Source organism: Protopterus annectens, chromosome 1.part1 (assembly GCF_019279795.1).
Source record: "Protopterus annectens isolate FY-2018-M chromosome 1.part1, PAN1.0, whole genome shotgun sequence".
NCBI lineage: Eukaryota > Metazoa > Chordata > Ceratodontiformes > Protopteridae > Protopterus > Protopterus annectens.
The window spans coordinates 32,318,037-32,343,060 of NC_056726.1; the positions used below are offsets into that span (position 1 = coordinate 32,318,037).

Below are 25,024 nucleotides of genomic sequence, written 5' to 3' on the forward strand. Positions count from 1 at the left end.
CATAACTAAATGGTTATTGATGATTTTTAAGGCGAGTTAGTGAAGACACTTGTTCCATTTCTTACTGTTCCCACAGCAAAGGACACAAAATGATACCTTGTCAAAATGCATGATACTATTATTGTTCATTCACAAGCTAGGAAAATATTTAAAGAAATGCATAACTCCCACACAATACCATTAATTTAATATGGAAATAAAAGCATTATTCAGAATATTGAGAACCGTATTAAATTAATTGTTATTAAATACAGCATTCATATACACAATGCTGTAACAAATACAGACAGTAAATTGGCAATTGCTGTACTTTTTTCTCCATGAAAAAGAAAGAAAAAAGAAGAAAAGGCATGCATTAATGTATCACAGCATATAATTGGAGTTATGGAAATGTACAGCTCCTTTAATGGATTCCAAAGACGTGTCTGGAGAGTTTCTCCCCGGGCCTCTGCTGAAAGTGGGCTCTGTCACAGTTGGACTTTCCTGGTAAACAAATGTTAAATAAATAAATAAATAAATTACATGCATTAGGGAAATAAAAAAAAACTATGAGGTGAAGTTGCATTACTTTATCACTTTTCCAGAGACCAAGTGAGGGCATAACAGAATATCTGCTAAACGTAATATGAGGACAAGAACTATTACTACCCCTCTTGCTTCAGGTAAGTACAGCCATGCGGGCTGCACACAACTACTTATTAAGTCGGTAAGTGGACTGGGCCAGCAGTCACTTTGTCTCACTACTGTGTTTTACAAACAATTTGCAAAAATATAGAGAGAGAACAAATTAACAACACCCAACTTGTTAAAGCAACTAGATATTCACTGTTAATCAGCTAGTTAGGTAAAACTGTACCTTCAATATGGTGCTTCTTCCACGTTGGGTGTTCTGAATCTTAGGAATATGTTTCTTGATAGTGTTTGTTACTATACTTTGATTACTGATGACTGTTTTTCCTTATCGTGAATGAAATTTTTTTTCATTGATATGCAGTCTTGACATTTTTGAGAGATGAGTGTAATGCTGCTATACTATTGATGTGTATAGAACCATCTGAATACTCTGTTAAGGAGATACCATTTGTGTACCGATGCATGTTATTTGCGAATATCATGAATAGAAGGGGCTCAATGACTGACTCATGAGGAACTCTGTTATCTGTTGCAAAAGAGTTACAGTTGATATTTTGCAAGATGACTGTCAGCCTTTACTGTGCCTCCAAGCAAAAAACACCTGTATGATTTGTGCAAGCAACACACCATCTTCTTTTGTTTTCTAAACCTTATTTTACTAAAGAAACTTATATAATATGTTACTAAAGCCTGAGATGTCCTTACATTATGCCAACATCTTTCTTGTAATAGCCTTAGCTATATAAGTTATATCCTGCAGAAGATATAAGAACCGGCCAACTTCTATAGGTTCACAGCACCTTCCATATGCCCAAACCATCAGTCAGCTTGAGCTGAGCTGACTAAGAAGACAAGTTTGGGTGTCAAGCCCTTCAGAGCTTTCATGCGAATACAGAGAGGAAAGCTGATCCTTGAAAGGGTACTGCTAAGAACAACAACAAATAAATGTCCACACCCTGGCATAAACAACACACCATAAAACAAGAGGGATGAGGGAGGGAGAGACTGCTTCAGTAGTGATAACTCTCTGTTATGATAACTTTATTTACACAACTGTACTATGTTCAACATATTAATCACTGCTGCAGTAACCTTAGCTATATGGGTAACTTAGTACCTAGCTTAGTACTTAGAAGCTAGCTCAGTACATTTGGGAGGTAGAAGGAGAGGGGTACAGATGCACCTGGAGAATGGTCTGAGCAAAGCCTGATCTAGATCTAGAGAAGGAATCAAGCTTGTAATGCTTTGCAAAAGTATGTACAGAGGACCATGATTCTGCTTCTAGCGTACTTCTAGTATCCAACCCTTGCCAAAAAGCCATAGATGAAACCAAGGCCCTATTAGAGTGGGCCTTGACTCTGCCTTCAATAGTTTTGTTGTGGTGAGAATAACAAAAAGTAGCAGTCGGAGATAACCATTTGAGAATAGTCTGCTTTGTCACAGACTGTCTCTTCCACTTAGCTTCACAAGAAATGAACAATTGATGCAATGATCTGAAAAATTTGGTTCGGTCAAGACAATCCTGAATTGTCTGTGGACCCCATTTAGAACAAATTGGTGCTTAGATGCACTTTTAATCATTTATTCAAATCCACTCTTGATAGACATGGTAAGTTTCCCAGCACCTATGGAATGTAGTCATGTTAACCAGGATGAGGCATTTATGCAACAGATTTTGCTATTGGAGAGGAAGGTACAGACTTTTAAGCGGCTGCAGTAGCAGTGGTTAAGCTTCCAGGCATATCTTGAGCTGGGAGTTGTGCCTTGTGGTCTAAGGATTTTGAAGCCGATGTATGGTTGTCTACGCCTTTTGTTACTGAAAAAATGGCAAGAGCTTAACCTTAAAACTAAGTGCAGATTACGTGACACTTATGAATGAGTTTTTTTTATTGAAAAATAGTTACAGAACAAAATGATGGCTTTAGAGAACAGTATTTTGAATATGACTTGCTATAAACACAATTCTCATTATTTTAATGATATGCTAGAATGTCTGAGTATGTATGAGAAGGATCTTAAGCAGACTAAGAAACGTAAGCTCACCAGGCACCTAAATGACTTTAAGAATGGGAATAATGTTTCATGGTCAAAAGATAATAAACATTCAAAAAGGGAGACCATAGGTCAGTGTATGAACCGGTTGACATTAAATTGTTCAACAGCATTTGTGTCCCTGGTAAAAGTGTTTTGAATGTTTGCCATGATGATAATGTTACAGCTAAAGTTAGCTCTGCTGAAAATAGTCAACAAGTGATCTCAATGCATAAGGAGCTGGTCTTGGCCACTCCTTTTACCCATGATAATGGTCCTGCTCTAGCCACCAGTTGAAGCTTAGTGGGAGGGACCAATTATGGGGGACAGATGGCAAGCAAAGAAAAGGAGCAAATGTATGGTCAAAGTCCAAATGGCCACAACACATAGTCGATTGACAGTGAATTGGTGAATGAAACTTCAGGGACCTCTGAGACTGTGAACTTATCTAGTTTGTCACTTACTATTTATTTTTTATTTTATTTTTATTTTACATTTGTTGACCGGGCTAGTCTAGCTGGATATATGTCCATTTTCAGTAGAGGCCCGGGGAGATAAGCTCCAAACTTCAATTATAGTACATATCTACAGTAGTACATACATGAGATCGACTACATTAATAATGACTAAAGCAGTATTAGCTAAAAAGTGGTTACAGGTTTATAGAGTATATAACATAAAATATTGACTAAACATAATACAATTTATCATGAGGCTGCATTTTAACTGTTCAGAAAGATTGATAGTAAAAGACATAATATAATTCTAGATATAAGAAGGGGAAAATAGGACTGGAATAGAAGTTGAGTAAGAAAGTTCTAATCGAGAAGACTGGAACTTTTATGAGAGTATACTAATAGGTAAGGTTAGGTAGTAGAGGTAGAATGGTAGTTGAATTCTGATGAGATAGTTACTGAGCTGAGACAGTGAGGTAGAAACAGGTAGCTAGAGCATATAAGGTGGGGTTGAAACAAGTAGTGAGAGCATGTAGGTTAGTCAGGTTTAGTACAGGGGCACATCCAATGTGTTTTAAGGAAGAGCTTAAGTTTATTTTTGAACAAGGAAATAGAGTGAAGTGTTAAAAGTTCAGTGGGGAGTAAGTTCCAGATTTTCCCAACAGTGTTAGTGAAGAGAGAGTCTCCAGCTCTATTGTTTGATTTGATAATATTTATGAGGATGTTTTGTGAAGATCTTAGGGATTTCAGGTTATTGTAGGGATGAATAAGGTTAGATAGTATGGGTGTCTTAGCAGGTTGATAAAGAATTTTATGGGCAATGGTCAGTTGATTATATTTTAGCTGTTGCTGTAATTCAAGCCACCCTAGGTATTTTAGATTAATACAGTGGTGTGTTTTAAAAGGGTTACCAGTGGCAAATCTGGCTATGTTGTTGTAGGTGTTTTCTAGTTTTTTAAGGTTATTTTTTGACAGGTTAGTGAAAATGGGAGAGGCATAGAGTAGGGTAGAGATTAGATGGGTGCGGGCGATAGTTATTCTAGTTGCAGGGGTGAGGAAGGGTTTGATCCTATATAGAGAGCCTATTTTTCTGTTAGTTGTTTTCAAGATATTATTAATATGAGTGTCAAAGTTAAGGTTGTTGTTGTCTGTGGTGATACCTAGCAGTTTGGTAGTAAGATCCTGGGATATAACAGTGCTATTATTGGAAGCTATAGTGAAGTCAATTGGTGGAGATTTATTGGTAGGTGTAAAAAGTAGTAGTTTAGTTTTTTGGGGGATTTAGTATGAGACAGCGTTTTGTAAACCATAGTTCTACTGAGCTAAATAAGTTCTGTGTAAGGAAGTGAAGTTCAGATTCAGATGTGGCTGAGCATATAAGTGTAGAATCATCTGCATATTGTATGCATGTAGCTTGGGGAACTGCTTCATGAAGGTCATTGATGAATAAGGAAAATAGGAGTGGGCCTAGTATGGACCCTTGAGGGACACCAATATTAATGGGTAGTTGGGTAGAAAGAGTGGTATTCCAGAGCACAGCTTGATGTCTGTTATTTAAGTAGGATAGGAACCATTTTATAACTAGTGCATCAAGTGACATAGATTTCAGAATGTTTATGAGTATATTGTGATTTACCATGTCAAAGGCTTTGGACAGGTCGATGAAAAGTGCAGAGGAGAGCATGTTAAGGTTGCAGTTTTTGTTGATGGTGTCCATGAAGGAGAGGAGGGCAGTAGTAGTGCTGTGGGAAGGTCTGAAGCCATGTTGGGAGTTGGAGAGCAGGTTATTATGGAGAAGGTGGTCTAATAATTGCCTATGGATGCACTTTTCCATAACCTTAGATAAAGGGGAGAGTAGGGCTATGGGACGATAGTTGGAAAGGTCAGTGGAGTCTCCCCCTTTATGAAGGGGAATAATATGTGAGACTTTTCAAAGAATGGGGATGTATCCTTCAGTAATGCTTCTATTGATGAGAATGGAGATGGGGTAGGTAATAGATTTGTCTGCTAACTGTAAGTATTCTGCAGGTAGTTGGTCAGCAGAGGGAGTGCAAGGTTTAAGTTTTTGTAAAAGGGTGAAAATAAAAGCTGTAGGGACAGGTTGGAAGTGAAATGGAGGAGGTGGGTTGGATTCAGTCTTAGATGAGGTTGAATTTTGTGGAGAGAGTTGACTGGCTAGAGTTTGAATACTTTTGGTCAAAAAGGTATTAAAGGCATTGGCAGTTTGTTTGGGGTTGTTGTGGTCAGAGCCTTGTGGGTTTGGTGTAATTGATTGACTGGGATGTAATAGTTCATTAATGCTTGCCCAGAATTTTTGTGGTTTATTATGGTGGGATTGCTGTGAATGTAGGTAGTAGTTTTGTTTATCAGACATAATGGCTTTTTTTGTTTCATTTCTCAATTGTTTAAAGTTTTGGAGGTCAATGGGGTTCTTAGTTAAGCGTGATCTGTGCCAGTATTTATTTCTGAGGTGGAGTTTTTGCTTAGTTTCCTTAGAAAGCCATGGAGCAGGTTTGGTTTTTATCTTAATAGAGCAGGTAGGAGCGTGTTGGTTAAGGATGGCTAGGAAATTAGCATTGAAGTAGTCGACAGCTTCATCAAGGGAAAGTTGTTTTAATGGGGACCAATTACAAGCCTTAAGTTCAGTTAAGAATAAATCGAGATTGAAGTTTTTCTTGGTTCTAATTGTTCTAAATATGGGTTTGGAATGTGGGTTGGTTTTAAGCCTAATAGCATAGGTTGGAAAGTGGTCACTTATATTATCTGGGAGGGTTCCAGAATTGTAGGTCTGGGGTTGATTATCGATTAGTATCCAGTCTAAGGTACTTTCTTTCTTATTGGTTTTGTTAATTCTAGTGGGTGAGGTGATTATTTGTGTAAACCCATAGAGATTAATATGGGTAGTGGGGTAGTTATTGTTGCAACATTTCCAATCAATGTTGAAATCACCAAGAATGATGGTCTCTTGAGGGAGGTTTTGAGACAACCAACAGAGTATGTTTTCAATAGTTGTAATGTTATTGCCTGGAGGAACATAGATGCAGATAATATAGATAGATTTAACAGAGTTTAGCTGAAGCTTGGTAATAAGTATTTCAGCGTTAGAGACATGGGGAGGATTTTGGTGGAAGGTTGTAATTTGAAAATCAGATTTAAATAAAACTGCTACTCCACCACCTTTCTTGGTTGCACGGTCGAGACGTAAGATGTTGTAACCAGGTGGGGTAACTTCACTGTCTGTAGTTGTGGGTTTTAACCAAGTTTCTGTTAGACACAAAATATCAAAGGAGTAGAGTTCCAGGAGAGCCTGGAGTTGAGTAATTTTGTTATTGATACCACGTGTGTTGAGGTGAGCTATTAGTAGTGAGTTGGATGTTTTTTTTAGTATATGGATTGTAGAGGAGTTTGGGGTAATGAGTTGAGTAGTGGTGGAGGTGTTTGGTCCGGGATTTGGGTGAATGTCTCCATCCTTTAGGGGGAGGAGTAGAGTTAAATATGTAGTCTGAGTATATTTACTGAGAAGGAAAGGATGTCTTCTTGTATTTGGGAGGTAATATCTAGTGTGGTTTGTCCTATGGTATTTGGGTGGTAGATAGCTGGGAGTGAAAGTTATATTGAAATGTTCAGTATGAGAGGGTAGAGAAGAAGTGGTCAATTGTTTGGTGGGGTACAGGATGTGTGACTGTGTTAGATGCTCATAGGAAGTTAGCAGGTATGCTAGAGTTAGAGTAGGGAGAAGTGTGAGTATGAGTAAGCTTTGTAAGAGAAGTATGTTAGAAGGTTTAGTTATTGCCACTGTAGTTATAAAAGTATTACTAAACAGTAGATGTGAAGTAGTTGTTGTAAGGAAAAGGTTTAATGGTGGGAGAATAGGAAGAGGTGGGGAAAAGCGTGGGAGAAATGGAGAAGAGTGGATAATGGGGATGAGATAGTTATTGGTGGAAAGGTGAGGGGGTGTGGTCTGATAGGTATAAGAGTAGGACCCCTGGGGGTGGGTGGGATATGGGGGTAGGGTGAGGAGCAGAGTTAGCCCGCAGGGTGAACGGAGTGGGTTGAGACAATTGGAGAAGAAACAGGAGAAAGAAACAATCAGAAATACAGGTAACTATAGGTAAGTGAGGTAGGACGTGAGTAGGAGATGTTTAGAATGATACAGAAGCCAAAGGAATGACATATCTCTACATAAGAAGGGTTTACAGTTTATACCTACAAGTAAAGCTTGTATTTTTGATGCTCTTATGGATCTTAAGTTGTTTACTAGAATACTTCACCTTAAACTATTGTTTCAAACTATTGTTTCAGAATTCCAACTGTGATAGGCAGGTCTGCAAAGTTTGAGTACTTTTGTTCCTGTGAGCACCCCACTGATGACAGCGTTTTGCAATATTTGTGAACAACGGATTTATGAGTTATTTAATGACTCTAACAATATCAAAAGATATAATCTGTCAAAAGAAGAATTTGATTCCATGAGATGTCTACAAAATAATATGGACATTGTTATTAAATAAGCTGCTAAGGGGGGGTGCTACTGTTATCATGAATGCTGATAAGTATAATCCATCTGTGTGAATTTCTTAGTGACACTACTACATTTAGGACTATAAATGATATTATTCATAAAGTCACTGATGTGATTTATGGGTTGCAACTGCAAAATGGTATCTCTCAAGAGTTGTATATTTTTTGTATGTAGCACATCTCGTGTACCTGTTCTATATGGACTACTGAAGATCCACAAGGATAAGGTTCACCCCCCATGAGACCAATTGTCTTGGGGAGGGGGTGGGTGACTGAGCCTTTCTCATTGTACTTGGAAGAGGTTCTGAAACCATTATTGAAGGATGTTCAAGGCTGTATATGTGATACGAATGATTCCTTGAAAATGTGTGAATGGTACTCACATAGTTTTGTGAATCATTATTTATTTGTGGCAATGGATGTTAATTAGTTATTCACTGTTACCCCCAACAATTATGGTATCCAGACAGTCAGAGAGTATTTATGTAGATTTACTACCATTACAGCAAAATAGATCGAAACAGTTTCTATGTTTCTAGAAGCTGTTTTGACAAGTAATATTTTAGTTTTGGTAAATGACTTTACCATCAACTACTGGATGTAGCGATGGACACCTACACCAATATAGCACTTAATCAGTAGGAATATGCACATGTGTTTAAGCGGTTAGTAGCTACACCCTTAATGTCTTATTTTATAAGTGTTTTGCTGATTATGTGTTTATGATTTGGAAAGGGGATGAAGGCAGGTTGATGGTAAATGTACAATTTTTAGAGAGAACAACTGATTTTTTGAAGTTCAAGTTGAAATTTTCTAGGTTAGAGATCTGTTTTTGGACATTGTGGTGAAAACATAGACTGACCAAATTTCTACAAGCATTTTCAGGAAGGACATTCAAGTGAATAGGTTCTTTCACAGTTGAAGTATGCACCCCAAACGTGTTTAGGGGAATAGTAAAAAGTCAGTTCCTTAGCTTCAATAGACTCACCACTGATGTGACATTATGTAATCAGCAGTTAGGTGTACTTAGATGCGAGTTTGAAGCAAGGGAGTATGATGAGGTTCTCTTGAATGAGATCTCAGTTTATGTCAGCAAAGAAATGGAAGGTAAAGCTAGACCATATTTTGCTTCTAATCAGACACGGGTCACTTTGAATAAAGTAGTGAATGCTCGTGTGAGATACATCACATGATATAGTGTTAATACAAATATGATTATTAATATAATTAGAAATAATTGGAGCACATTGACTGTGATGCCAGAGTTGAACAAGTTAATTGGCAAGATTCCTAGTTTTGCATTTAAAAATGTCAAAATTTAAAACAAAGAATATGTTATATAGAAATGAGTGTCAATATAGCTGAGTGTGTAGAAATTAAAAGGAAAGGTACCTTTCCGTGTTATAATTATATTTTTTGTAAGTACTTGGAAAATGACACTGTTTTGAACATCTTCAAACTAAAAAGCTGTTTGAGTTTAAATGCTTCTCCACATGTAATGCTGAAAATCTAATTTATTCAGCCATATGCATTGCCTGTAAAAGTTTCTATGTAGGCAAATGCAACAGGAGATTTAAAGAATGACTATCAGAACATGTATCAGATGTTAGAAGTTTATTGACTAATTCCTTACCTAAACATGCTAAAAATAATGGTCCAGGGGGTGATACAAAGAATGTTTCCTAAAGTAAGAGGGGGTGATATTTTAAATGCTACAGAAGTTTCTGATTATTGTTGGATTTTAAGACTACAAGCTGACAGAGAGCTTGGTTTGAATGCATCTGTTAGTTTGAAACCTGTTTTAAAAAGCTGACAAATGAAACTGAAATGATTGCTTAACAGTTTTATGAATATTTTGAAGCTGTTATTAACTAGTATGTGTATGTCTTTATATATGCTGCTGTCTCTTTATGTTTTTTAACTTTTCTAACTTACATAACAGGAAATGTTTATTTATTGGTTGTTGGGGTCATGTGGTGTATATAAAACTTTTATTTAAATCTTGTGATTTTATGCACTGATGAAGGGTTTTCCTAAAAGCTTTGCTGCATCTTCAACTTTTATTAAAGTAATGTTTTAATATTGGCATTAAGAGCTGTTTCTTTTGTTTTTGGATTCTGAGTTTTTTGCTTTGTTGATCTAATTCACTCAGCCATTTGCTTCTCTGTGGATATCCAAGGGATGGAGTATCCACTCTCCCTCATTTTCAGGTTCAGGAAAGAAAACAGGGAGATGGATAATTTGGCTTAATATAAACACACAGACAGCACTTTAGGAACAAAAGAATGATCTGTTCTCAAAGAAACCCTAAATATATAGAAAATGAGATAGGGCTGACTGACCTAAGAGTTTGCAACTCAGATACCCTTCTTGCAGAGGTCAGAGCAACCATTAAAACTGTTTTCCATGTTAAGAACTTCAAGTCAGCCAGATTAGGTGGTTCAAATGGAACAAGTGTTAACTTCTCTAACATAAAATTAAGATTCAAAGGGGAGACATTAGTTTTCTAGGAGGCCTCTTGTGCAAAACCCCTTTCAAAATATTTTGACTTGAGAATGTACTGAAAGAGGAGGATCCAAGGGGAGACATGCTGAAATAAGTGATAAATGTACCTTGAGAGAGAGGAGTAAGAAAGGCTATAGGATAGATTACTCACAGATATTGCAAAATCTGAGAACAACTAGCCCTGAAATGATGCTGGTTATGCTGTTGGCACCAACTAGAAAACATTTTCCTTTTGTAATATATGATTTTTAGGAGTAGGTGTTCTTGTCTCCATTAGTTCCTGTTGCATGTCCTCAGTACACAGATACCTAAAAGGAATTAAGACCCTATCATCCACGCAGTCAGTTGAAGTTGACTAGGGTTGAGGTATATCAAACATTCCTGATCCTGTGATAGAAGGTGCATTCTATGAGGAGGTTTGTGGTAAGTGTCCCTGGCCATTTCCAAAAGAAGGGGGAACTACTGTTACCTGGGCCAGAAAGAAGTCATCACAATGAACTTTGAGAATTATTTCTGAATCTTTAGAAGTGCCTTATATATCAATGGAAATGGTAAAAAACATGCAGGAACATCCCTGTACAGCGAAAAGAAAAGGCATTGGTCTTCCAGAACTTTTTGCATGGTGTCCTAGAACAGAATCTTGTCAGCTGATTGTTCAGATAGGAGGCAAATTGATGAACTCTTGACAGATGGATCAAATCTTGGAAGACTCCCTGATCTAGTTTTCATTCATAAGGGTCCGCCCTTGTCCTTTTCATCTTGTCTGCCCCACAGTTTTGCCCTGCCAGAATGTAGGATGCCTGTTGAGTGAGATTGTGCTGTGAAGCTATATCGCCAGCTAACAGGGCTAGTCAGCAAAGAAGGTATGGCCTGGTTCTCCCTTGCTTGTTGATGTACCACATGACTGTAGTGTTGTCTGTAACAGCTTGAAGAGGACCGTGAAACCAATGATGATTCAGCGGGTTGAGTGCCTTTATCAGAGCAAGCATCCCTTTTATATTTATGTCTTTGTATCTATTCTTGGTGTCCCTAACACCTTGCACTTTTATCCCTTTTGAAACTACTCCCCAAGCAAACGCTGATGCATTTGTGGTGACTGACTGCTTTGGAACAAGGAGGAAGTGGGGGATTCCAGGATTTAAAGGTACTTGCTGTCTCCACAAAGTGATTTTTCTTCTGACAAATCCAAGCATTAGTATTTGAATAAACAGAGGATGTTGGTGCTGGGACCAAAGAGAAAAACAGATCTAGATGCAGATCTGTTTTCCCTGTAGGAAAAAAGAGCTCTTTGAACTGAGGCATCCAGCTGACACTCCAGGCATACAATCCTGTATGAAGGAGTCAAAAGTTTTTTGAAGATCCTCATGGAACCCAAGCTTGTCTAAGAGATCTCTCGTCCAAGTGAAAGATTATTGGACTTCTGCAAAATCCTCTGCAAAGATAAACAAGTCATCTAGACATGGAAAATGTGGATATCCTGTAGCCTGCAATGAGCTAGACTTGAGCTAAACACTTTGTGAATACTATTGATGCAGTGAATACTCCAAAGGGCAAGGCAGGGGACTGATAATGTGATCTAGATGCACAAAAACCTTAGAATACACCTACAATCTAGATGAATAGAGATGATAAGCACCTGTTAAAGCTAGTGGCACTAGGAAACTTGAATGAGGAAGAAGAGGTAACAGATTGTGAAGTGACATCATTTTAAACTTTGACACTATGACAATGAGGTAAAGGAAAGAAAAAGACACAGATCTAGTTTCTTTAGCACTAGAAGCATCCTTGAAAAAAATTCTCTACTTGGGAAGGAAGAATGTTTTCTATCACTCCCTGGGATAGCATGTAATGAAGGACAGGTGGAAATAAAAGCATCTGGTCTGGTAGATGATTCATAACATCCTAGAAAGGAAGTATTTCCTCCCACTGCCATCTGTAATCTGGATGAATGACCTTCAGAACCTATTTGTCTGAAACTATTTATTGCCAAAGAGAAAAGTGGATAATCAAATTTTCTCGAATGGAAGGGGTGGGTGGTCTGCCAGGGTGGAAGGGGGATGCAGAGTCCCCTGAATCAATTTGGGCTCAGTTTAACAGAGATGCTCAGACTGTTGCGGTCTAAGCCAGCTATCCAAAGTACATAAAAGTGATTATTTTGCACTTGTCATTTTGTTTTTTTTTATTTTTGTTAAATAGCACAGGCAAGGTACAGATTTTCTGAATCTTTTCTGTTTGAGCTCACTAGAGCATTAAATCCAACATTCTTACTGAGTTGGAGTCTGTTGGAATATAGGCTCAGTGTGGAGTATTTCTATTGATAGACTGCACTTCAATTGTTTAATTTTGTTAGTATTTAAGCAACATGTTTGCTGGGGCTTGCGCTCAGTTTGATTGAGCTGCTCTGAGTGTGGCAGTGTAAGCCAGCTATCCTTAGCACATCAAAGTGATTCCAAGACATCCAGTGATATCTGCAAAACACAAGTAGATTTTAAGTCTTTTCTGCACTTGATTACTGTTTTTCACCTTTCCGTTTGTTTTAATTTATACTGTTACTGCTGCTGAGGCTTTTTTTTTATTCTGCATGTGTCTTTTTTTTTTTTTTGCTTGAAATAGCAAAGGCTAGGTTCAGATTTACTGAATCTAGTCTGAGATCACTAGAGTATTAAATCCAGCATTTTTAAATTAAGAGGGCCCCATGCTCCCTTGTAGCAGATGTGTGCTATTCAGGACCTATCTGAGTTGGAGTCTGCTGGATTATAGGCTCAGTGAGGAGGATTTCTATTGGTGGACTGTGCTACAATTGTTTAATTTCATTAGTATTTAAGCACCTCATTTGCACATAGCTGCACGCAGAGTAGTGGGGTTTGGCACTGCAGTGTATAGATGCACACAAATTGAAAGACAAATTTTCCCTATATAACTACTAGGAAAACCCTCCTAAGCTTCCCTGGTTCTCGTTGTACAACATAGTTGCACACTGGTGCCTGGAGAGCAATTCAGGTGAATGCAGGTACCTCCAGACTGATTTGCTATTTTTAATAGCCCAACAGCAGACCCTGGTCCTACTAGCCCACACTCCTTTACGTATTACAAATACACCTAGCATTATGGACAAGCAGTTTCCTACTGTTTGTTCAGCCAGCCTGATTTACATACACATCCTGAGGCAATGTAGCAACTGTCTCATGTATACTGACAACTCATTACATCTTAGACATAAAATCACAATATGTGAGAGATATAGCTATACCACAAATCTGGAATCATTGCTGTCTGTCTCACAGAACAAACCAGACATCAAACAGGTTGTCAGCGCACACTCCTCAACTCTTCCAAACAACAAGCACATAACTCGTAAACCCACTTATTCAGAGGTGCTCTATAAAATTTATCAAAAGAACAGAGACCTCTCAAGTGCAATCTTTACACACACAATACAGTCCCTACAGTATTGATTACACATATAAACCCATGCACCAGTGTCTCACTTAATAAGCACAGAAGGCAAAACACCTCAAAGCTGAATATCTTGATCATAGACAACTCCATAGTGAAGCACACAGATGCCACCTCACCAGGCTGGTCAAGGAGAAGATCACCATTAGTTGCCTGTCAGGTGCCAGGACCCACAAAATCATGTATGCACTCAAGTTTCTCAACAACAAGCACTGTTATGACTCAGTCATATTACATGTTAGAGTGAATGACTAGAGATATACCTCACTGGAATATATGAAGACAGACTTGACTGAGCTTTCAGATTAAGTGTCCCAGGCAGGTATGTCCCTAGCCTTGAGCAGCATTCTACCTTCACCCATGATGATACTCCAATGCAAACAAAAAATAATTAACTTTAACAATTGGCTTAGCTTCTGATGTCATTTCAGTGGGATCTACTATCTGTCAGCCTGGGATAACATGGTTGATAAGCCACGCTGCTTTGCCAGGGTTGGCCTTCACCTGTCACCTTTTGCCTTTTGGTTACTGGCTAAGGTACTTGACATCCCCATAGTGCCTTTTTTAGGCAATGTCAAAAGAACAACATTTCCAATGTAAAAATATCCTCTAGAGACAAGTTTAAGGTATTGCGGCTTAACGCTAGGGGCCTAAATCAGAAACTGTACTCACTGGAAGCCCTCCTTACTCTGGAAGATGTCAATGTCTGTGCAGTCACACAGACATAGGTTCTAGGTTCATAGGTTTATACTAGGCTATCTGCTCTAAGGCATTTATAAGCCTAGCCCAAATTTTTGTGGCTTACGCCACCCCTTATATGAAAAATACTGTGCCCATTAGTTTGTTGTGCCTCTGTCCAGCAGTGACACAGAGATGATTCCCGGGGTAAACCTACGATCTCCCATCCACAGGTCAAGATTTCTCTTGAACAGAGCCAGCGAGGTGCTCTGCCTCACATGGACCGGGATTTTATTCCACAGCATAGGGAGTCTCTGAGTGATAAATCTATCCCTCCAGCACGTCCTATTTATGTCCATGCTAAGGTTTAAGTCGCTTGCTCTAGTGGTTTTGGTGGATTTGGATTATTTGAGGTGGAGCATGTCCATTAATTCGGGTTTGGACATGGCCTTGTATGTCAGGCACATGTCACCTCTGAGCAGACGGTATGCGACTGAATAGAGCTGGAGTTTCTTCAATCTGGCAGCATATGACAGATTTTGGAGTCCCTTTATCCTTTTGGTGAGGAACTTTTGGGGTCTCTCCAATTGCTGCAGATGTCGGGTGAGATACATCACGAATGGGGCATTGTACTCGATCATTGGTCTGATAAGTGAAGAGTACAGGGGAACAATGACCTCACTAGATCTGGATGTGAATCCCTTCATGATCAGGTGGGCAATGTAGAAGGTCTTTCTAACCACTTTAGCAACGTGAGTGTCAAAGAAAGGCCACTGTCAACCTGGGTCCCCAGGTCCCTGATAACCTCTTCTGTGCTTAGTGGATTGCCACCTATATGGTAGCTTGGGGTTACCTTGTTTTTCCCGAAGGGTATGACTATACATTTTTTGGCGTTTAACTTCAGGCCATGGTTCTGGCACCAGCTATCTGTTTCTGTGAGTCCCTTCTGAAGGATATCCGTGTCCGATGCACTTTCCACTATGGCGCCCAGTTTGCAGTCGTCTGCAAACTTTGTCAGCCAAAGTCCTCCCATGTTGGCCTGTACTTCTGAGAAGTAGATGCCGAAAAATAGGGGTCCAAGGACCGAGCCCTGTGGGACACCACTTGTGACCGGCTTGGAGTCTGACATAGCACCAGCAACTCTAACCCTGTGGGTTCTGTCCTTAAGCCAGTTTGCAACCCATCTTGTGACATATGGGTTTACATTTAAGCTGGTACGTTTTTCTACAATACCCGAGTGGGGTATTGTGTCAAAAGCCTTTGCAAGGATAAGGTAGGCTGTATGGACTGCCTTTCCCTCAATGACATGACATGGTTCATGACCACCAAGACTACTCCAGCCATGCATGATTGCAATGTATTTCACAAGTCCAGACTGCAAAATAAATGTAAAGGTACTAAATGGGATGGTGTATCCATCTTCATTAAAGTCAAATACACCTCAAGATTGGATAAACAGTATGACTCCCTTAAGTTACATCAAGTCCAACTAAACATTGGAAGGACCCCTGCCCCCACATCTTTGTTAGCTACAGGTCCACCACCATGAACTAAGTAAACCACACCATCTACCTACACCTACTTGAATGGCTCACAATACAGCCAAACACCCTAGTTATGGGTGATTTTAACTATCCTTCTATCTATTGGGGTACATATATAAGCACAAACATGCTCGCCCTAAGATTTCTGGACTTTGTGAACACAAATACTCCGGAACAGATTGTCTGAACCCCCACAAGGTACTGAACCTAGTACTCACTAACATCTGGGATCTCTGCACCTCCCTATGTGTGGGACCTTCTCTGGTAAAATCCAACAATAAATCAGTCTTGTTCAAAGTAGGAATTGTACCTGACCCCCTCCCCAAGTGTAAAAAGGCTGAAAAATGTCTCCAAAGCAAACTATAGCCTCTTACATGACGGCATAAATAATTTCAAACCCCCTGCCTCTTGAGATAACAATGACTCCTATCCAGAGGTGTATACAAATGTCTTGTATAAACACCTACACAACTGAATAGACACAGTCATTCCAGAATGGATCAAAAAAAGTTCCTTGCATAAAACAAGCCGCCCTGGTAGATATCTAGCATTAATAGGTTATACAACAACAGAAATAAACTGCTATCAAAGATCAAGAGAGACTGGTCACAGTAGATGAGGAATAGTCTCCACACCCAGAGTAAGCAAATTATACATATTGTAGAGACCTCTAAAGCAATTATGAAATGAAATTAGCATTCCTAGCTAAGGATAATCACAAAAGCTTTTTTAGCTATGTCTGAAATCTAAAAGGGAAGGCTCAACTCTGTGCTGAATTAGTAGTGGATGGCACCACTCATACTGAACTTGACAATATTGTAAACTTTCTAGCAAAAAAGTCACCTGCTTTGTACCCACCAATCATACCCCAAAGCATACATGTACCAGGCCCCTCTCTAGTATTTCCAAAGAGCAAGTCACAACCACAGTCTACAAGGCCAAAAACACAGCCTCTAAGGCAGTGGTAACATACCAGATTGCTTACAAAACTTTCTGAAGCAAGAGTTAGCTAAATAACTGGGTAGACTCTTCAACCACAGTCTATGCAATGGCTTCATTCCTGCTAAGTGGAAGACAGCAACCATAATTTCTTTGCACAAATGAGCCCTTCAACTGACTCTGGGAATTATATACCCATAAGCCTGACCAGACGTATGTGCAAGGCCATGGAGAGAATCATCATGGACCTTATCAATAAGGATATAGGTAACCTTCAATCCCTTGACATGACCCAGTTTGGCTTTGATAAGGGCAGATCATTCCTGTTAAACCTGGTGGACTTCTTTGAGAAAGTCATCAAAGCATGGATGAAGACTAAATGGCTCATGCAGCCTTTCTAGACTTTTCTGAGGGATTTGATACAATCCCCCACTCAGACATCATTGAGAAACTCAACTAGCAAGGGATTAACCCATACATCATTAGATGGGTAGCAAACTGGCTCACTGACTGTAGGTTTACAGTCAAAGTTGTAGATTCCACCTCAACCTGCAGACCTGTTACCAGTGGTGTTCCACAGGGATCTGTGCTTGGCCCTCAACTATTTGGAATCTACTGCTCAGAAATCAAAGGGAAGACTGATGGCCTGTGGCTTAGAAAGTTCATTGATGACTGCAAACTGGGTGCTGTCATTGAGTCGCTAAACAACATAAACATATTACAAAATGGGTTCACACAGATAAATGATTGGTGCCAAAGCCACAGACTTAAACTTAATGCAAACAAATGCATTATCTTTCCCTTCGGTAAACGAGAACTCCCTGCAGATTACAGTATCAGTAATACCTCACTATATTCTAATCCAATGGTGAGAGATCTGGGAGCACATGTTGATAGCAACCTTAACTTTGATCCATTCATCCACAGAGGTAAGGAAGACCTTCTATGTGGCACACCTCATAAGTAAGGACATAGCGTCTGAAGCTAAGGAGGTTATAACTTTACTTCATCAGACCAATAATTCAGTACAATGCGCCCTTCTGTATGAACCTTACCAGACACCTGCAGCAGCTGGAGAGACCTCAGAGGTTTCTCACAAAGAAAATTCAAGGTCTTCAACACATGACTTACATGGGCAAACTAAAGACCCTATCACTGTACTCTGTATCATATAGACTGCTTAGTGGCAACTTGTGCCTGGCCTAAAGAGCAGTCTCAGACCCTGCCTTAAGGGAAATTTTGCATATCTGCAAATCTAATGGACAATAATCATTCATTCTAGCAACCTTAACCTAGCCTGTAGCATCAACAGGACATGCTGGAGAGATAGATATATCTCACAGAGGCTGCCATTACTTTGCAGCAACTTCCAATTCACATAATGCAAAGCCAATCAATGACCCTATTTAGCCATAGCCTAAATGACTGGATGGGAAACTGTAATTTAACCTGGGAATATCACCTATGTCCCTCTTGGAGAGGGGCAGTTGGTGTTGACCTTAGAATCACCTTGCAGATATAGACTATGTACCTCAATTTTCAAGGGAACAAGGACATGTCATGGCTGGGCTTGTAAAGGCCCTAGGGCCAATAGCCTAGTAACTATCTATTATCCTATGATCCTATGAATATTCATTCTGTCCCGTTGAACTATCCTTTAGTTTGGATGTTTTTGGAACCTTTTTGGAACCCCCTTGACACTTATTCTTAAAAATCTATGTACCTGCATTTTGTTGAGACTTTTTTTTTTGCTAAAATTGGATGAGAGGTTAGAGAATCTATTAGAAAATTTGGAAAAGGAGGGATGTAAAATCTTTGAGATTGCCTAAATCAACTTTTCCTTTCATCACACTATTTGATCACCTTTGCAGTAGACGAACCAAAAATTAAATCTCTATCCAAAGGAGAATTTAAAATCTCATTTTTACTTCATATGAGAGATTCTGGGAATGCAATCAGGCAAACCTTTTCAAAACAATATCAGTGACCCCAGCCCTGAAAGAAGCATCACTAGAGTCATACACAAACTGGAAACAATGAGTAGTAATTTTTTTGAAGAAAATAAATTATTTAAAGCAGATTTTTCCTCGTTAGAAGAAACTGCAGACAAAACATTCTCATAATTTCACAATTAGTCAGAATAAACTGTAACATATGATCCTGACAATTAAAACTTCTGAAAATCAAGGGTGCAGAAGCATATACGTTTCCCCCATTCTTGTCAATACTCTTCCCATTCTTATCAGAAAGAGTAGGATTAGAATTAACCAAATGTTTAGTAGCAGTAGGATTGACTAAAGCTATAACTGCTGGGTCAGGTTTGGGAAGAGTGTGCAAAATCTTAAAGGACTGAGGAACATTATACATCCTATATTCCTTTATAGAGGCAGATGTTTGACAATCAGGAAAATTACAGGCAGTGCCACATACACATGCTTCAAAGATGACAAAACAGGTGGAACTGGTGAAGCCTCTGGAAATTCCTTCTGTAATAGTTCATAGTATTTTCTGAGGGACTGCAAAACCTCAGTATTATGAGAACACTGGCACATTCTAGAAATAGTCTTAGGGAAAAAGAAAACCCCAGAACTGAGCTCTCCTTTGAGTGGGAATAAGAAATTTGAGGCTAAAACCCTGTAATATGTACCTTACTCATCCAGTCCAGATTCAGAATCTTAAATAAATATACACAACACCAGTGTGCTACCCCAAAACAACCCCTAAGGCAAGACAACGTACCCAACATTTTAGTCATAGGTGACTCTATAGTCAGGCACACTGATGTCCCACTCACCAGGCTGAACAAGGAGAAAAGTACAGTCAGCTGCCTGTCGGGTGCCAGGATCCCCTACATAATGCATGCACTCAAGTCACTCCGCAACAAGTACAAATATGACTCTGTCATTGTCCATGTTGGAGTGAATGACTTGAGATGTACCTCCCTGGACTACATGAAAAGAGACATGAAAGAGCTCTCAGATCATGTTGCTCAGGCAGGTATGACCCTAGCCCTGAGTAGCATCCCACCTTCTCCCAGAATGATACCACAGTATAAGGACAAAATGATTGACTTCAACAATTGGCTTAGCTTCTGGTGTCATTCAAAGGGGATCCAGTATCTGTCTGCCTGGGAAGACATGATCGACAAACCAGGATGCTTTGCCAGAGATGGTCTGCATCTGTCACCCCTGGGATTCAGGTTACTGGCTAAGGCTCTTGTCACCCCTATAGTGCCTTTTTACACAAGGTCCAAAGGACAAAACCACCACCGTAACAGATACAAGCATGCAAAATCTGAAGGTACTCAATGCTAGAAGTCTAAACCTCAAAATGCACTCTCTCGAGGCACTCCTAAAAATGGAGAACATCGATATCTGTGCAGTAACTGAGACCTGATTCAAGACTCCAGAGAACACCCCTGCAATACCAGGCTACAACTCGTACCACACTTTTCAGCCACAAAACCTAGACTGAAACACTAAAGGTGGAGGAGTATCCATATTCACCAAGAATATTCACACCTCCAGGCTAGTTGCCCAACACAATGCATTTGAAATTCTCCAGGTGCAACTAACACTAGAAAAGACTGCAATCCAAATTGTAGCTTGCTACAGCTCCCCTACCATGCTCCAAGATGCTCACTACACCTTTCTAGACATACTGGAAAATATTAATATACAACCAAACACCCTAATACTAAGTGATTTCAACTACCCTGCCATTAATTGGGAAAACTACACGGGTACCAACACCTTTTCCCAATGGTTCTTGGACTTCATAAATTCCAACGCCCTGGATCAACTAATCCGTTGTCCACCAGGGGCTCCAATATCCTAGACCTGGTAATTACCAACATGGGAGATAGATGCTCCACATCAGTGGTCACCCTCCTCATTGGTCAGGTCTGACCATAAGCTAATCACCCTTGACATCCACATCCCACCCCCACCCCCCAGTAAGAAAACCTCCGTAAAAAAACTTCTCCAAAGCCAACTTCATGCTGCTCAAGTCAGAAGTGACAAACTTCATGACACCCATGCAGACGGGAACTGAAAGTTCGACTCCTGAATCCTACACTAAGGCACTGTACAAGCACATCCACTCGTGCATGAATTGTGCCATCCCAAATAGAATCAAGACGCTCTCCTCCAAAAAAAAAGGAAGTCAATCTGGTAGTCCCCTGCTATAACCAAACTATGAAACAGAAGGAAGAAACTGTTTCAGAAAAGAGGAAAATCCCAGGATGCAAAAAACTCCATTATCAGCCTCAATAAGAAGCTGACATCCCTCATAAAATACTCCAAAGCTAATTACAAAAATAAAATTTCCAAGGATTCCAAAAACAACCACAAGGCATTCTATAGTTATGTCAAGAATCTAAATGGCAATGCTCAGATCTACTCTGAGCTACATCAGAGTAGCATTAAATATACTGATCCCAAGGATACTGCCAATATCCTGGCAGACTGATTTAGTGCCAACCTCACCACCCTAAAGGGCCCATCTGAATACTAAAAGATTGCCAAATTCTGGTAATCACGGCTACACAGGTAGAAACTGCACTCTCCAAAGCTAAGAATACAGCATTCATGGGACAGGATGACATCCCGGGCTGTGTACTACATGAACTACAAAATGAACTGGCACCTCGCCTAAGTGTCATGTTTAATCATAGCCTCACCTCAGGCTTTGTGCCCACTGAGTGGTGCACAGCAACAGTTATCCCACTCCACAAGGGGGGATCCACCTTGGATCCCGGGAACTACTGTCCCATCTGTCTGATGAGCCTGATCTGCAAGGGCATGGAACGCATTATCATGGAACTTATAAACAAAGACATTGGCAACCTTCAAACACTGAACCCCACCCAGTTTGTGTTTGTGAAGGGCCAATCTTGTCTCCTGAACCTGACTGAATTCTTCTAATCAGTCTCCAGAGCTGTGGATGAGGGTAAGGCAGTCCACACAGCCTATCTGGACCTCGCCAAGGCCATCTGCACCATCCCCTACTCTGGAATCATACATAAACTTACTAAGCTGAGCATAAATTCCTACATCACTCGTTGGGTTGCCAGCTGGCTTACTGACAGAACCCACACTGTAAAAGTAGCTGGCTCCAAATCCAACTCCAGACAGGTGACAAGTGGAGTATCTCAGGTTTCAGTCCTGGGACCACTCTTGTTTGGCATCTACTTCTCTGAAGTACAGGCCAACACTAAGGTACTCTGGCTAAGAAAGTTTGCAGATGACTGCAAACTGGGAGCCATTACTGAATCCCCAAATGATGCAGATATTCTACAAAAGGGCCTTACAGAAACAGATGCTTGGTGCCAGAGCCATGGGCTCAAGTTTAATGCCAAGAAATGTTTAGTTATCCTCTCTGGGAAAAAAACATTTACCCATGAATTAACACATAGGTGGCAGTACACTAAACACTGAAAGTGTGATGAGAGACTTAGGGACACAGGTGGACAGTGGTATCATCTGCGATAACCACATTGCCACAACAGTCATGAAATCCTTCTATATGGCACACCTCATCACTAAGGCTTTTCATCTAGAAAAAAGGAGGTCATTGTCCCACTGTACTCATCCCTCATTAGACCCATTATAGAGTACAATGCCCCGTTTTGTATGTACCTCATAATATATCTGCAGCTGTTGGAAAGGCCACAGAAATACCTCACTAAAAGAATCCCAGGCCTAAAGCAGATGCCCTATGCTGACCATCTAAAATAACTCCAGCTATACTCTGCGGCATATCGTCTACTCAGAGGTGATTTCTTCTTAACATACAAGGCCATGTCAAACCCTGAGCTGTTGGACATGCTCCTCTTAAAGAAATCCCAATCTCTCAGAGCCACACGCTCCATGGATCTAAACCTTGTCATCACAATGAACAAAACATGCTGGAGGGATAGGTTCCTGACCCAGAGACTCCCCATACTCCAGAATAGACTGCCCATACATGTCAAGCAGAGCACATCCTTGGCCCTCTTCAAAAGCAGCCTTGGCAATTGGATTGGAGATAGGAAATTCATCCCGGGGATCACATCAGTCACCCTGCTAGACAGGAGTCCAGGGAAGTAAATATTGTGGAAATAAATATCCAGGGAATTATTATGGCTAGGCTTGTATAGGCCCTAGGGTCGATAGCCTAGTACCAACCTATGAACCTAATAAAATTCTTTGGGAAAAGAGGTATTCCAACTATTTTACAAGATGGATCAACAGCCTGACCTAAACCCTGAGCCAGACCCAGTAAACTGCTCCTATCTAACAAAATTTGAGGAGGAATAGACACGTGCTTGTTTACAGTTTCTTTTTGATAGGAAAATGAGACCAACCATGTTACTAATGGCAGCAGCAGCTTCAGCAGGGATGGGTACAGTGTTCTGATACAACAAGGAAACCTTCCCTGTTCCCTCTCTGAGGATTGGTAAGAGTGGCTCTCCCTTACCCACTGAGATGACCCCAACATCCACACAGGAAGTGGTGAGTACATAGTGGCTGTAGGTACTACACCAGAGGGATCCGGGGTAAAAGATGAACAGTCTGAAAAACAAACAATTGCCACAGTAGAGCCACCCAGCTGTGGCACAGGTAAACTCTTAACCAGATGTGCTGTCAAAGTTTGCTTGCTTGACTTTTTCTGATTTTGGCAGAAAATGCACTGATTGTGCAACCATTAGTTTATTCCATGATCAAGCCAGAACTGGTGGATGTTTCCAAGGAAAAACAAAAAGCAGAAGCTGGTTAAAAACAAAAGTCCTAAAAAGTCACTTTTTCCACACAAAACACGGTAAAATGCACTTTCAAACACTTTTCATCCTCAAAAGTAAAATAAACACAATCTCTGCATAGAAAAATGGTTTCCAGTTACTTTAAATGACTTTTCGTGACAGAAGAAACTGTGCTCTCATTTATAAATACAGTACAAACTCATGGCAGTCCATTAAAACACAAAAATCCTAACTTAAAAAATAACTCCTCTGAACAGATAAGTATTAATAAACTATTTTTTTTTTAAATGGAAGATGTTTCCACAAATGGAACTTATCTGCCTGCAAAGGAATAACACAAGCTGGCCATCAATCACTGAAATTCTGAAAGGCGCATACTTTTTGGCAGCAGAAAAAACTCTGAAGGGCTTGGAGCCCAAACCTGTCTTTTTAATCAGCTCAGCTTAAGTTGACTGAAAGTTTTGGTGCATGAAAGCTGTCCAGCAGCATTGGAAGCTATCAGGCTGTTATACCATAGGCAGGATATAACAGATATAGCTAAGGCTACTGAAGCAGTGATCAAAATTATGAACATCCAAAGAACTGTGTTTTGCAAAAGTAAAATATTACAGCAACATAATTTGTATTCCTTTTTTTCTTTTGTCTCAAGCTTGTCTATTTCAGACAATAGTTAAGGGTGTTTTAAAGTTCTGCCCTGGCATCAAAGCAATGGTGCATATATCGTTTTCCCATCTTTACTCAATTCAGGAAAAGAAAACTTACTTGTGAAGCATGAGGGGTTTGTGTACAGTATCACAGGAAACAAGTAAGAATCCAGAATCCTACCTTCCATTCCACAGTTCATACTGTTTTCTAAATCTCTATTCCGTAATTGTCTTCGGAAATTCTGGGAAACATCCCTTCTGTAAATGACATGTGGATGCTGCTTGTCTTTTTTTACAGAATAATTCAATACAGGTTCAATGAAGTACTCTCCATGAGGAAGACTGAAAAATCCACTCTGAAAGACATATATGAAAAATGATTATGAGTCAAGTAAAAATAGAATAAATACATTTGACAGAAAGATGCAGGCAAAGTCATGCATAGTCAAAGAATGCCTTCTCCCCATGATTTCTGTAGATCTTGTGTTTTTTCCAAAGGTCAACAGGCAGAGTTCAGACATAGTTTGTTCCTTGGTGAGAAGCATAGCATAGAATTTATTAACTGTTATATGCTATTATTTATTGAGGTAGTCACTAAATATAAAAAGGAATGCATCAGGAAATGTTGTAATGTACAGTCTATATAAACTGATTTTGGCAGTCAATGAGGCAATTACTGTAACCGAAATGGCAGTACAAGCTTTGTTTACACAACAAAGTGTATCATTCCCTTCATTCAGCATTATTACTTTCTTGCAATAAAGAGGGTTAATTCTCAAAGACCTTATTCACTTGCTACTGTAACTGTAGCCTAACCCACATACAAATGCTATAGAAATAGGATTACCACAGATGAAAGCCAAAACAATCCACAGA

General features: G+C 39.7%; 1 protein-coding gene across 1 annotated transcript in view; it reads right to left on the minus strand.

Moving 5' to 3' along the window:
- Positions 1 to 24,475, minus strand: part of ADAMTS12 (ADAM metallopeptidase with thrombospondin type 1 motif 12) — a 2,672,119-nt gene extending 2,647,644 nt beyond the window's left edge. The window contains exon 1 of the mRNA XM_044085381.1: positions 24,330 to 24,475. Within this exon, the coding sequence (XP_043941316.1) occupies positions 24,330 to 24,348 (19 nt within the window). The 5' untranslated portion in view covers positions 24,349 to 24,475. The remainder of the gene's footprint in view (positions 1 to 24,329) is intronic.
- Between the last annotated feature and the right edge of the window lie 549 nt (positions 24,476 to 25,024).